Genomic DNA, 15,778 nt, shown 5'->3' with positions numbered 1-15,778 from the left:
AGACTGCAAAGCTGTTTGAACTGCAAGGTCGGCAGTTCAAGTTCACTAGTCGCTCCTCAGAAACCCTATACAGGGTTGCTATGGGTTGGAACTGACTCAATGACACTTAACAATGTACTTTAAGCCATCTCTATCCTAGGCTAGTCCTGGTGTGGCGCTGTGGGTTAATGCGCTAGACTGCAAGGTCAGTTTGAACCACAAGGTTGATGGTTCAAGTTCACCAGCCTCTCTTCAGAAAACTTATACACGGTTGCTGAGTCGGAACTGACTCAATGGCACAACAGCAGCTGGGGTTCCACCTTTCTAAAGCCTTTTGATCAGTAAAGTCAGTGATTTAGTATGCGTAGTGGTTACGAATCGGGCTGTGAACTGCAAGGTCAGCAGTTCGAAACTACCAGCTACTCTGCGGGAGAAAGATGAGGCATTCTGCTCCCATAAAGATTTACAGCCTCGGAAGCCCTGTTCAGGGTCGCTATGGGTCGGAACCGACTCGACAGCACTTACCAACAACAAGAAAGTATACTGTATGTAGGACACACCCCCAAGAAAAGTCCTTTTATAAGACTGGAAGTTCAGATCCAATCACAAGATGGAGGACCACCATAGATTACAAACGGAAAGATGAAAACGTAATTACCTAAGTATACAATAACAAAGGAGGTTACTGTTGGCTACAACAGTCCCAGAAGGGAAGCAGAAAGCACAAAGTGAAGAAGATTCCACAGTCCAAAAAGAGAAGGAGATTTTACACGAGAGTCTGGGTTTATAAAAGTCACAAGTAAATCTGTCCTACTGACAGTTCCTCCACTTCTCATTAGACTTCTTAAAGTCAATGTGTGTAACTAGTTTTCTGAGAACTCTGCATAACCATTCATTCTCAGAACATTTTTGTCATAACCCTTTTAGATTATCTTTATCATGTCCCTAAACACATGGCGCTGTGGGTTAATGCGCCAGTCTACAAAGCTGTTTGAACCACAAGGTCGGCGGTTCAAGCTCACCAGCTGCTCCTCGGAAACCCTATACAGGGTCGCCACCCGACTTGATGGCACTTAACAACAAGTAAAAGGGGGGGGGGGCGATTCAGGACTTGAGTTCTATTTTTAGATTGCTCTCACATACTGCCAAACTGCTGAGGATGTTGCAGCCAGGACGACACCTAACCCTAAGCATCCCAGATGCCATCACATGACTGGATGGTGAGCTGCTAATTCTCCAGAGGAACCCCACATCCTCAATGTGGGCTTGGTTCCCTCATTAATAGGATTCGTCTGGACTCTGCAGCTACCTGACTTGGAGACTATTAAGCTCATTCTACAAACAGGCGATCAGCTCCTAACCTAAAAACTAGTCTCATCGTCCCTGGACACCACAGCCAAAGTCCAGGTGGGCAGGGCATTTGAACCACCCTTTCTCCGCCCTCCTGGCCCTTCACTTGTTCTCTGATGGAGTGGTGGAAACCCAAGGTCATCTGGGGAAGCTCCTTGCGAGGTCTCAAAAGATGACCCCTTTGTCCTCTCCTCTGTTACATACAGTAAGACTGACAGTCCATTCCTGGGGCAGATACCATAGATGATGATGGGTTTCAGTAAAGTCGGCCCCGTTCTCTTTTTATTTCCACCCTTTCCCCAAGTAAACTGCTGGTTGTCTTGATTGCATTTCTTTCCTAATGAAAGGGAAGGGGCTTTGGGTTTACCTCGAATCCTCCCTCTCCCATGTACTTTTCAAGACAGATGAGTAACACAGCGTAAGTTATCTTTTATTCAAGAAAAATTTGACTACGACAAAAGGACAAGCAAGTAAGGAAAGACTTAGAATGAAAATCAAACAAGTCAGCCATTCTTCAATGACTTAAGACTTCTAATGTTCTATTCCATTTAGTTATAGAATGTGGAAACAATGGTCGAGGTTTGCTGCACCTTCACCCTTGTACAAAGTATAGGTGGTCGGGAGACTTCTGAAATTCCTCAGATGTGAGTCAACTGGTGACTTGTTGACCACTGGCAATATTTTGTCCTCTTAAGTCACTTTAGGAGGGCTCCTGGTGTGGCGCTGTAGGATCAGCACTGGACTTGGAACCACAAGGTCCGTGGTTCAGCAGTTCAAACCCTCAGAAACCTATACCGGATTGCTAGCACTAAAAAACAAGAAGTCACTTTAGGAGGGACATTGGACACCATTCCATCCACTGACCCTGCCTACACAGCTCTTCTCCCCGAGTGTCTTCTGGTGCAAGAGGAGACAAAACTGATGGCTAAATCACCTCACATTCTCCCTGTTCACACAGTGCTTGACCCCACCCCATGCATCCACACCAAAAGCTCTTCTCTGAGGTATAGTGAAACGTGCCTTCTCCTCTATTTCTGGCCCATTCTCCCTGCACACGCAGAGCTTCTAGTCTGTGTTTCTTTGGTGTACAAGGGCTGATTTGAAGTACAGAGGCTTGGCGACACTCACTGCAAACACAGGACTTCTGCATGAGCCCGTTGATGTCTAATGAGGCTTTTGTTGTTGGGGGGGTTAAGTGCTGTCAAGTCGGTTCCAATGTGTAACTAGTTTTCTGGAGGGCATGAACCCATAACCTTGCGGTTTGCAGTCCAGTGCTGATCCTGCAGTGCCACCCCAGGAGTCCAATGAGGCTTCACAGAGACCACAAGTCTCACCCACGCTCTGTGACTTCTCCAGGAAGTGAGTCCTCTAATGCATAAGGTATGATTTAGAGCAAAGCCTTGGCCACACTCACTACAAAAAAAGGTTTCTCCTGAGTGTGTACTTTGCTGACTAACTGAGTTGTGACTCGAGGCTGAAGCCTCGCCCACACTCACGCACACAGGACGTTTCTCCCCCAAGTGTGTCCTCTGCTTTATAAGGACGCCTGATTTCTCAGTAAAGCTCAGGGCACACTGTGCCAACATACGGCTTTTCCCCGCGTGTATCCACGGGTGTCTGTGGAAGCTTAATTTCCAGGTAGAGTCTCACCCACGTAAGACTTGCCCTCTGAGTGGATCCTCTGGTGTCGCCGGAAGCTTCCCTGCCAGGTAAAACCTCGCCCACACTCCATGCACACGTAAGGTTTCTCCCCGGAGTGTGTCCTCTGGTGTCGTCGGAAGCTTCCCTGCCAGGCGAAGCCTCTCCCACACACCGTGCACACGTAAGGTTTCTCCACTGAGTGTGTCCTCTGGTGTCGACGGAGGCTGGACTTCTGGGAAAAGCCTCGGCCACACTCAATGCAATCAAAACGCTTCACCCCTGAGTGTGACTGCTGGTGTGTGGACAGCTGTGACTTCTGGGTAAAGGTTCGGCCACACTCAACACAAATATAAGGTTTCTCCCCGAAGTGTCTTCTCTGGTGCAGGAAAAGGTCGGATTTGTCCGTAAAGCCTCGTCCACAGTCACTGCACACATGAGGCTTCTCACCCAGATGTCTCCGCTGGTGTTTAAGGAAGTAGGATTTCTCAGTAAAGCCTCGCCCACACTCACTGCACACATAAGGCCTCTCCCTACAGTGTGTCCTCTGGTGTCTACGCAAGTAGGATCTGTCAGTAAAGCCTCGCCCACACTCACTACACACATAAGGCTTCTCCCTGGAGTGTGTCCTCTGGTGACGACGAAGGCCTGACTTCCGCGTGAAGCTCCGGCCACATTCACTGCACACATGAGGCTTCTCCCCAGTGTGTGTCCTCTGGTGGCTAAGCAAGTAGGATTTATCGAGAAAGCTTCGCCCACACTCACTGCACACATAATGCTTCTCGCCCAGATGTCTCCTCTGGTGTCTAAGGAAGTAGGATTTGTCAGTGAAGCCTCGCCCACACTCACTGCACACATAAGGCCTCTCCCCAGAGTGTGTCCTCTGGTGATAACGAAGACCTGTCTTCCATGTAAAGCGCCGGCCACATTCCTGGCACACATGAGGCTTCTCCCCAGAGTGTGTCCTCTGGTGTCTAAGCAAGTAGGATTTGTCAATAAAGCCTCGCCCACACTCACTGCACACATAGGGCTTCTCCCCAGAGTGGGTCCTTTTGTGAAGGAGGAGGCCTGATTTCTGGGAGAAGCGCCGGCCACACTCCGTGCACACATATGGCTTCTCCCCGGAGTGGGTCCTCTGGTGTCTGCAGAAGCTTAGTTGCCAGGTGAAACGTCGCCCACACTCCGCGCACACATACGGCTTCTCTCCTGAGTGTATCCTCCCATGCATCAGGAGGTTTGACTTGTGGGTGAAGCGCCGGCCACACTCATTGCAACTATAAGGCTTCACCTGTAAGTGTAGTCTTTGGTGTACAAGGAGCCCTGCTTTCTCACTAAAGCCTCGGCTACACTCAGTGCAAACATGTGGCTTCTTCCCCGAGTGTGTCTTCTCGTGTCTACGGAAGTCTAATTTCCAGGTGAAGCCTTGCCCACATTCCTTACACACGTAAAGCTTCTCCCCCAAGTGTGTCTTCTGATGCCTAAGGACGCCTGACTTCTGGGTAAAGTGCCAGCCACGCTCACTACACACATATGGCTTCACGCCTACGTGTCTCCTCTGGTGGTCAAGGAGGCCTGACTTCTCAATAAAGCCTCGGCCACACTCTTTACACACATGTGGCTTCTCCCCTGAGTGTGTCTTCTGGTGTCTACGGAAGCTTAATTTCCAGGTAAAGCCTCGTCCACACTCGCTGCACACATACGGCTTCTCCCCGGAGTGCGTCCTCTGGTGCATAAGGAGGTGTGACTTCTGGGTAAAGCCTCGGCCACACTCACTACAGTCAAAAAGCTTCTCTCCCGAGTGTTTCCTCTGGTGTGTGAGGAGACTCGACTTGTGGCTGAAGCCTCGCCCACACTCCTTGCACATGTAAGGCTTCTTTCCCGAGTGGGTCCTCTGGTGTCTCAGGAGAACTGATTTCCAGTTAAAGCCTCGCCCACACTCCATGCACACATGGGACTTCTCCCGGAGGAGGGGCCTCTGGTTTGTGATAAAGTTTGACTTCAGGCCACAGTCTGGTCCATTCTCTCCAGAGCTGACTGCTCCGAATCTTGAGCTTCCTGATTCCTTCAGCCCTCGGTCTGCTTCCACAGAGTTCACCCTCTGGGCTGAGCTGTGCTCAATTCCTGCCCCTGGGTGGCCGTCTCTAGGGCTTGCTGACTGTCTTCGGGCTGGGCTGGAGGACATCCTTGAAGTCTCTCTGTCCCCTGTCCTCCAACACAAGGGTCTGGAGACATCTGTGTTCTTCCTGCGACAGCTCTGATGGGAATCCCACTGCTCTGGGCTGGACCCCTCTGGATGGAAGGGATGTTCTGCGCACACGCCTGGGAAGATCTGCAGCACATGTTGGCTGAGGAATTGCTGACAGGAGAAAGGCAGAAGGCAGGAGGGACCGGGGTAGGTTTCTGGCGTTGGTTCTGCTGAAGAGAAAAGGTTTTCTGTTAGAGTAGCCAGGAGTGGGGCTGCCTGGGCTGGGCTGCCTTCTCTCTGACAGACACCAACTCACTGCTGGAGGCCCTGCAGGCACAGATCATTAAGCACTCTACTTCTAACGGAAAGGATGAGGCTTTCCAAGAGGCCTGGTGATCTGCCACCAGAATTTCAGAGTCTGGAAAACCTGAAGGAGCCGTTCACCTCTGCACACACGGGTCCCATCTTAACCAACTCAACAGCAGTGAACATCTCATTTCCACACTTGTAACTGACAGTATGGAATCCTGCTATGGAGCTGTGGGTTAATGCGTTAGACTGCAAAGTCGGTTTGAACCGCAAAGCTCACTAGTTGCTCCTTGGACACCCTATACAGAGTCACTATAGGTTGCAACCGACTCGACAACGGCATTAACAATTGACAATACAAAAATTAATCTGTTTGCCACCAAGAACTCATGTAGAATCCATTTTTACAAATTACGCTTTCTATTGCAATCCAGAAGCAGTCCTGGAGCTTAGAGGTTAAAAAGTGCTCTGAAGGAGGAAGATGCGGTGAAAGATTTGGCAATGTGCTTCCGTACAAATTTAGAGCCTCGGGAACTCTGGGCAGTACTGCTGGGAGTCAGAATCTACCGGACAGCAGTGGGTTTGGGGATTGCCATCCAGAAAATCCATACCCACAATCCTCTTCCACAAGTCCAACCAGTAAGAGCTTAAATCAGCATCAGACGCTGCTTCCTGTGAGAGTTAGCCTCTTCCTTCTACTCCCGCCCTCTAAGGCACACTCACTCACACTGATATAGATCACCCACAGCACTGCTGTTGTTTGGAAGTAACTGTTTCTGCTGGTGTGGTGCTGTAGGATTAGCACTGGACTATGAGCCACAAGGTCAGCAGTTCAAACCCTCCAGCGGCTCCTTGGAAACCCTATACAGGGCTGCTCTGAGTCAGAACCAACTCGACAGCACTTAACAACATTAACAACATATTTGATGAAGAAATCTCCTTCACAACTTTAATTATAAAAAGGGATAAGAATTGACAGAGCTTTCTGCCAAAAAAAAAAAAAAAAAATAAGGGATGAGTAAAAAGTCACTCAGTCTGGTGAACTTCCCAATACAGGAGGCAGTGGATGTGTGGAAACAGTTTAGTATCAGCATCTGAACCAGGGCTTTTAACAGATTCATTCTGGTTTGCCCCGCTTGCTGAGAATTTGCACTTACAGCCAAGAAACACTGAATCAGAATCTGCAATTGAACAAGAACTTCAGGTGATCGGTATAGATCTTTAGGTGATTCGTATGTACATACAAGGATCACCTGGGGATCTTATTAAACTGTAGACTCCTATTCAGTGTATCTGGGGTGGCAATGCAAATTCTCAGTATGATGGGGACAGCATACGCAGACCCTGGGTTGATCAATGGCAGCCCCATTAAACCACCTCTAAATATAATCAGTTTAACCCAGATGCTCTCCTTCCTCCTTAAAGTATATAGGAATGTGATAATTAAGAACAATGTAGCATTTTAGGTATAGATAAATGAAGCCCAGTGCCTGAGATCTTGCTCACAAACAAAAGTTTGCAAAGTGTACAGAGACAGCTTGGCTCCTTTCAGGAACCTTGCTTTATGTTATGTATCCTTAAGAAACCACACGTTGCTACTCTAGATCATTTAAGCCTAAAAATTAATATATAACAGCTTGATTGAACCTTTTTTCTGTAAAGATAAAAATGTTAGATTGTTAAGAAACTATGAAAATATCTTAAAAGTTGTTCCTGTCAATCATTATGTCCTGTTTTGAATGATTAATCCCATTTCAGTTCCGTACCCTGTCTTAATCACATCCTCCCTTTGTGACATCCTCCCTGAGTGAATTACATCCTTCCTTTGTAACAAATCCCTCCCTAAAAAAGAGAATAAAAGGCTGAGGTAGAGTGAGTTCTGCATGCAATGCTGTGCAATGCTAGGCAATATGTTTGCAGATCTGTCTACCTGCCAGCTTGCATCATATCTGTGTGTCTGTCTTTTTTGTATATATTTCGTCTCTCTCTTTCTCTATCACTTTGGGCGCCAGATCTCCCTTCTTTGTGGCACCCATGCTTCCTTGTCGAGACGGGACCCCGACATAGGACCTCAACATCAGTAGAGTTGAACTGGAAGAAATTAGATCAAAACCTTTAGATTCCAATCTCCTGTGGGATTAGGTGGTTAACTCTAGGTCAGTCTGATTGTGTGCTGTCAGTGATTTGATGCTTACCTACAAGCAGTCTGGTCATTCAGATCACAGGTTGTTCCAGTCTGCGTCTCCGAGGCATATTTCAATAGGGGAAGGATTCTGTGTTTACTGTGTTACACAGGGGAACTGTAAATTACTTAGAGTCAACCTCCTTGCTAAACCAACTCAGGTAAACTGACTAGAACTCTAATCCCTTGCAAGGAAACTGTCAGTTCCCAAAAAGATCAATTAGATTTACTGAGGCCACTTTAGGGGATTCTCTTTCACATCATGCCATTTTACCCCTTAATATCTCTAAAGAAAAATTATACTTCTGAAAAACAACTATACTTACTTTAACCACAGTAAAATGATCACAATCAAAATCTTTAACGTTAGGTGCCGACAAGTTAATTTCACATCTGGTTGGCCCCATTTGGCAGGGGTGAACTGCACAATAGGGTTAGGCTGTAGCCTTATTGGTGCCAAAATGCCAGGTCTTTCTTCCCACATGCCGTGGTCGCTGTAAGGTGCTGACCTTTCTGTCAACAGCAGAGGACTTAACTCTTATTGCTTCATTAATGCTTATTAATTCTTAATATTATTAATTCTTATTGCTCCTTAATGATGTAATACTGTCATATTTATAGAGCGCACATACAAGTGTCACCTGGTGTGGGTGTCGCTGTGTTCTGTGTATATGAATGTGTCTCTACGTTGGTCTCACACTCTTCCCATAAGAGTTCATTTGTTGCTTTTGCTTTTTCATTTTATTTTGTTCAGAGGGTTTTATTGGCTGCAGACTTTATGAAAGCAGGGCACCAGGCCTGTCTTCTGGGGTTCTGTTGGATGGGTTAGAACCCATCCAAGAATTGATCACAAACTGTTTGCAGCAGCCAAGAACATTTGGTATGTAGAAGACAATGACAACAACAACAACAACACCCACTGTCATCAAGTCGGTTCTAACTCATATCGACTCTACAACAGGATAGAGTCAGAATGCCCCACCAGGTCTCCATAGCTAGAGATCTTTACGAAAACACACTGCCACATTTTTCTCCCATGAAGAGGCTGATGGGTACACACTGTGCTTAAACACTGCACCACCAGGGCCCCTGTGCCGCAATAAATACTTAGTAAATTCTCCTCACCCAATGAGAGCAGGTTCCTGTAGGTCTCCAGCGTCACTTCCTTGTACAAGTTCTTCTGCTCTGTGCTCAATGTCACCCATTCTGCCTCCGTGAAGACCACAGTGACGTCCTCGAATGTCACTGGTGCCTAGACAAGCAAGACATCAAGACACACCCAGTCACCATCGCTGTCCCAATGAGAGGAGTTAACTGGGGCCCTCAAGGGTCTGCGTCTGAAGAAGTTCATCTCATTCTTTCCACAGCCAGCTCTTCTGGGCATGACTACATACCTGGCTCTGTGACAAACCTGTGGGGGCACAAAGGATGCACCAAACACACCCTGGACCACACAGACTTAGGATTTCATCAGACAAATGATCTGTGGATCCATTTGAGCACATTAAGCAATATTCAAGTGAGTGCATTTGGGAATTCACAATGGGGGAGTTCAGCGATGGCAGAGTACTGTACAAGATGGGCTAGAAAAGCAGAGTAGGCATCAGGAAGGTAGGGCTGGTGCTAGGCATTAAGGGAAGGGAGGCCGTGCAGGGGAAAGTGGGAGGGAACTTCAATTACAGACAAAAGTGTCTGGAGTGAGCAAACTGAAGAGTTCAGGTCACGAGATAGGTTCTGTAAGTCACTAACTTTGTTTACGGTATTTCATCAGTGTTCTAGTGAAGTCCTTAACACTTCACTCCTCGTGGAGACCAGCTGGTGTGAGAATGGATGGACCCTTTCACAGAAAGCCCAGTTACAGAGAACATAATCTTTAAAACACACACACACAGAAACACTTTAACCAAGTGCTGTCGAGTCAATTCTGACTCAGCTTCACCCCATGTCACAGAACAGAATGGCCTCAGAAGATTCCAAACCTATAATCTTTACAGAAGCAGACAGCCACCTCATTCTTACATGGAGCGAATGGTGGGTTTGAACCACCGACCGCTTCACTGTGCCACTGAGGCTTCTGTGAACATTTGGTTGAGGGGTAATTCGGGCTTTAAACACAGAGCTCCTCACTTGGTGTAGTTCCAATATATAAAGTTTCAGTAACCATGGGTGAGCTAAGTAACGCCAATCCCCAACAAAATGGTTCAAATTTCATTTAGCATGATACAATAACTGTGAATCTTTTCATAAAGCACAGACTTTTCTGTCAGCTCTGATTCACCACAAAGTCCCGCTGCCTCAGTCAATCATGAAAACCGAACGGAGCCAACAAAACCTCTGGACGCCCACGTTCCAGGGCTTCCTGGTGAAAGCCATCGATGCACGTGGGATTATCAGGGCCTCGCTCTTTGGGACAAAGACCATGTGCACTGTGAACCCTCCCAGACATGTCCCATGCATTTCTTTCTCTCTATCCTTTTTGCTTTAATCATTAGTACTTATTTTCACTTATTGTGAGAATACTTTAGGTCAATAGGTCAAGAGGTGAGGGTGCCCAAAGGAGAGTCCCGAACTCAGGACTGTCAGCCCGAAGGGGTTCAAGAAAACCCTGAAACTGAAGCCAGTAGGTCAGAAGAAAGGGAGCCCAGGGCGTGGTTCACAAGCTTGCAGCTGCCATCTTGAAACATTTGAGGGACAGCTTCAAATTGTAGCAGCAGGTAAACAAGGAGAGTGTACTGTGGACCCTCCAACCTGCGGCTAGAACCTGCTTCGGTGGCAGTCAGAACAACAGTGCCCTTTAGCTTGCCAGACCTGCCCTAGCTCCAGGTGGCTAGGGTTAGGACAAGAAGGGCTGCATGGGAAAAGGGAATGTTTGGATAGTTGATATTTTGAGATACAATATCATATTCCCATAAAAGGAGAGTGGCCATCAGAGATGATTGTTGAAGCTACGCGATGGCACCAGAGAAATGATTTTATTATGTTCTCTATTTCAGCCTGTTTTAAAACATCACCATTAAAAAGGAAACAGATGCCCAGTGTAGAAGATGTTATCATTAGATAGTGTGTGTGTGAGGATATGGAAAGAAATGTATTAGAATACTTAAGAATGTTAACAATTTCAGGTTTTCAGAAACATTCCTGATATTTTAAGTTTGCTGGCTTCTTAATATGAACCTTGGGTATAATTCACCACAAGAAAAACAAAATGCAAAAATGTCAGGCATGGTACCTGGCACAAAGGCATGGCATTTCTATCTGTGGGTCACCTTCTTGCTTCACAAGACACAGAACACATGGGGAATGAGCTAGCATGTCAGAAAAATAAGGTTAATTATGACTCACTAGCATTTGGGGTTTTCTCATCTTCTCTCGGGACCAGTCCGATTCTTTAGAAGACAAACCTACGGGTGAAAAAGAGAAGCAGTGAGTGCTCAAGTCCGGTCTCCCGCACACTACTGCCCTACAAGTAGCCTCCTGATCCTGGGATGGCAGGATGCAGCCTCTTCACTCAGCTGTGGCTGATAAAACATTCTCACCTGGACCTGCAGCCTCGGTCCCCACTTCACCTCTCCACACCTTCAACAACTCTCACCTTCTGCCTTCTGTGTCTGGGTCACTTTCTTCATGGTCTCCGTATGGTCCCTGTTCTTTGAAGCCAGAATCTTCTCCCAGTCCTGCTCTCCCCGGGCAGGAGGACCAGGCAACGTGACGGCCCCCGAGTCATTGGGAAGTGGTTTCATCTCCAGATGGGTGTCTGCTGTCTGGGGAGATGTCTTCAGTCTCAGTGATGGAAGCCCCTCTCGTTTCCAGGCACCCAGGAGCTGTGGGATGGAGAAGCACCGTGACGCTCTGGACGCTATGCTGTGTGCACTCCCCCCGCCAGGCCCCCTCAGCAGGATCCAGTCCTCTCACACCCTCCTGGGACACCACTCACAGAGTCTCAGCCCACTCAAGCTCTCTGGGGTGTCTACCTTGACGCATTTCTGATCTATAAGGGTGATTCATATGTCAGTTTGTAATTGTTGTACTGTGGTAACTTGCATGTTGTTGTGAAGCTATGCCCCTGGTATTTTAAATACCAGCATAGTCGCCCATGATAGACAGCTTTCAGCTGAGCTTCCAGACTAAGCCGACTACAACTGATCGCTTAGCCACTGAACACCTGATGAACAGCAGTGCAGCATCGTCAGATATAGTGCCAGAAGATGATACCATTATGAATAACACCAGAACATTGCCAGATAGAGTGTCGGAAGACGTGTCCTTCAGGTTGAAAGGTACTCAAAGTACGATGGGAGAAGAGCTGCCTTCTCAAACTAGAGCTGACCATGATGACGTGAAAGGAGTAAAGCTTTCTGGATCTTTACTTCCTGATGAGACACAACTCAAAATGAAGAGACACAGCTGTAAATATCCATTAGTAATCAGAACATGGAATGTATGAAATATGATACAAGAAAATAGGAAGCTGTCAAAAATGAAATGAAATGCATAAATATTGATATCATAGGTTTTAGTGAGCTGAAATGGACTAGTACTGATGATTATAAATCAGACAATCATATGGTTTACTATTCCAGGAACGACAAATTCAAGAGGAATGGCATAGCCTTGATCATCAAAAAGAACATTTCAAGATCTATCTTGAAGTACAATGCTGTCTGTGATACGATAGTATCTATGCACCTACAAGGAAGACCAGTTAATACCACTATTATTAACATTTACATACCAACCATAAAGCCAGTGATGAAATTAAAGAATTCTACCAACTTTCTCAGTCTGAAATTGATCAAACATGCAATCAAGATGTATTGATAATTACTGATAATTGAAATGCAAAGGTTGGAAACAAAGAGGAAGGATCAGTAGTTGGGAAATATGCCGTTGGTGATAGAAATGATGCTGGGGATAACATGATAGAATTTTGCAAGGCCAATTACTTCTTCATTGCAAATTCCTTTTTTAAACAACATAAAAGACGATTATATACAGATGGAACATACAGGAATCAAATTGATTACATCTGTGGAACGAGATGATGGGAAAAGTCCGTATGATCAGCCAAATCAAAGTCAGGGACAAATTGTGGAACAGACCATCAATTGGTTACATGCAAGTTCAGGCTGAATCTGAAGAAAATTAAAACAAGTCCATGAGATCCAAAATAGGACTTTGAACACATCCCACGTGAATTTAGAGTATCTCAAGAACAGATCTGATGCATTAGACACGAATGACCAAAGATCAGAAGAGTTGTAGGATGACATCAAGAATATCATACAAGAAGAAAGCAAAACAGGCTTTAAAAAGAAAGGAAAGAAAGAAAAGACCAAAATGGATGGTCTTTCAGAAGAGACTCTGAAATTTCATCTCCTGTGTAGAGATGCTAAAGTGAATGAAAGAAATAATGAAGTAAAAGAGCTGAACAGAAAATTTCAAAGGGCAGCTCGAGAAAACAGAGTCAAGTGTTACAGTGAAATGTGCAAAGACTTGGAGTTAGAAAACCAAAAGGGAAGAACACGCTCAGCAGTTCTCAAGATGAATGAATTGAAGAACTAATTCAAGCCTTGACTTGAAATATTGAAGGATTCTATGGGCAAAATATTGACGGATGCAGAAAGCATCAAAAGAAGATGGAAGGAGAAATACACAGTCTCACTGTATCAAAAAGAAATGGTTGATGGTCAACAATTTCAAAGGTAGCATATGACCAAGAACTGATGGCACTGAAGGAAGGAATGCCAAGCTGAATAGAAAGCTTTGTCAAAAAACATGACTCCAGGAACTGACGGGATACAAACAGAAATATTTAACAAACTGATACAGCACTGGAGGCACTCACTCATCTAAGCCAACAAATATGGAAGACAGCTACCTGCCCAACCAACTGGATTCATATTTCTGGTCATTCCAAAGAGAGGTGACCCAATGGAATACAAAAATCATCATTAATATCACATGCAAGTACAATTTTGCTGAAGATAATTCAAATACGGCTACAATAGTACATCGACAGGGAACGGCCAGACACTCAAGCAGGATTAAGAAAATGTGGAATGAGGGATATCATTGCTGACATCAGATGGATCTTGCAGAGAACCAGAAAGATGTTTACTTGTGCTTTATTGATTATGCAAAGGCTTTTGACTATGTAGATCATGACCAACTATGGATAACATTTCAAAGAACAGGTATTCAACAAAACTTGATTGTGCTCATGAGGAACCTATACATAGACCATGAGGCAGTCATTTGAACAGAAAAGGGAATAGTGAATGGTTTAAAATCAGGAAAGATATGTGCTTTACCATACTTATTCTAATCTGTATGCTGAGCAAATCATCCAAGAAACTGGGCTGTATGATGAAGCGTGGGGCATTAGGACCAGAGAAACACTCATTAACAACCTGCAATATGCAGATGATACAACCTTGCTTGCTGAAAACAAAGAGAATTTAAAATACTTACTGATGAAGATCATAGACTACAGCCTTCAGTATGGATTGCACCGCAATGTAAAGAAAACAAAAATCCTCATAACTGGACCAATTAATGGAGAAAAGATTGAAGTTGTCAAAGACTTTCTTTTTGCTTGGCTCCACAATCAACACTCATGGAAGCAGCAGTCAAGAAACCAAGTGATGTATTGCATTAGGAAAACCTGCTGTAAAAGACCTCTTTACAAAGTGCTCAAGAGCAAAGGTATCCATTTGAGGACTAAGGTGCACCTGACCCAAGCCAGGGTATTTTCAATCACCTGATATGCATGTGAAAGTTGGCAATGAATAAGGCAGACTGGAGAAGAATCAAGGCACTTGAGTTATGGGGCTGGAGAAGAATATTAAAAGTACCATAGGCTGTCAGAAGAACAAGCTAATCTGTCTTGGAAGAAGAGCAGCCAGAGTGCTCCTTAAAATCAGGATGGTGAGACTTTGTCTCTTTGGACATGTGATCAGGAGGGGCCAGTCCTCAGAGAAGGACATCATGCTTGGTAAAATGGAAGATCTATGAAAAAGAGGAAGACCCCCAACAAGACAAACTGACACATGGCAGTAACAGTGGTTTCAAATGTAACAATAACTGTGAGGATGACACAGGACGGATCACTATGAGCTGGACACGACTCAACAGCACCTAACAATAACAACCTTTTAGTGCATATCAGGAATCATTTCAGGCACTGCACTCGTTTACTGCCTCAATGAGTTAAGCATTGTGATAAACTCAGGTACAATGAGGTGACAATGAGAAAGCTTCAAAAAGCTTTAAAGATATTGAAATTTCCCACAAACTTTGTGAATCTCTCTTTTATATCATTCTGAAGGTGACAAAACTCAAGTACCTATATTTGATCTCTAGCTGCAACGTGCCAGACTTTTAGCCTGTTGTTGTTATTAAGTGCTTTCATGTCAATTCTGATTCACAGTAAATGTGTATAAAGGCTCCAAGGAACAGCTGGTGGGTTTGAACCTCTGACCTTGTGGTAAGCAGTCCAGTGCTTATCCTATAGCGCCACACCAGGGCTCCAGTGATAACATCAATAGTAACTGACACCTTTCACGCACCCCTCAGCACAGGGTGTGACAATTCTCAAACTGCATCAATGTGTAGGGTTGGGAGGATTCTGCTCAACATGACTGTAAACATACTATTTTACTGAGAAGTTTTAACATCCGTCCTTCATAAAAAGATAAAAATCAATCTTCGCACAGCCCCAAACCGAAGGTGGCAGGATGAGCCCCAAACATTCCAGGCAAAACCAGACACTACAACTAAACTGGAGCTCATTGGCACACATAGAGCAGGCCCCTGCCACCCTACAAACACTCTGCCAGCAGGTCCCAGAGCAGGTGGATAAGATGACCTAGATGTAGGTCCTGCAGATTCAGTTCCTCATACCTCAGTTTCTGTGTTGGGCCCACCTCTAAGAGTCCCCAAATCTCCAAGGTCTCCAGACCCCCTAGGAACAGTATATCAGTAACAAGCTTACCTGCAATCACCTCCCCTTCCCCATACAAATCAAAGCACTGCAGGCGCTCAGAAACCAAGCCCCCAACCCAACAAAACCACTAACTAGAATGTCTCTTGCCCCCACCAAAATACAACAAATCTTGACGTGAACAATAAAGGAA

The 15,778-nt window shown here is 45.4% G+C and overlaps 1 protein-coding gene across 1 annotated transcript in view; it reads right to left on the bottom strand.

Moving 5' to 3' along the window:
* Nucleotides 1-2,956: 2,956 nt before the first annotated feature.
* Nucleotides 2,957-15,778, bottom strand: part of LOC102830916 (zinc finger protein 268-like) — a 37,501-nt gene continuing 24,679 nt past the window's right edge. The window contains exons 4-7 of the mRNA XM_006839312.1: nucleotides 11,236-11,464; nucleotides 10,986-11,044; nucleotides 8,769-8,895; nucleotides 2,957-5,382 (exon numbers count right to left, since the gene is read on the bottom strand). Of these exons, the coding sequence (XP_006839375.1) occupies nucleotides 2,957-5,382; nucleotides 8,769-8,895; nucleotides 10,986-11,044; nucleotides 11,236-11,464 (2,841 nt within the window). The remainder of the gene's footprint in view (nucleotides 5,383-8,768; nucleotides 8,896-10,985; nucleotides 11,045-11,235; nucleotides 11,465-15,778) is intronic.

Source organism: Chrysochloris asiatica, unplaced genomic scaffold (genome assembly GCF_000296735.1).
Source record: "Chrysochloris asiatica unplaced genomic scaffold, ChrAsi1.0 scaffold00023, whole genome shotgun sequence".
Taxonomy (NCBI): Eukaryota; Metazoa; Chordata; class Mammalia; order Afrosoricida; family Chrysochloridae; genus Chrysochloris; species Chrysochloris asiatica.
This window is presented reverse-complemented; position numbering and strand designations above follow the sequence as displayed.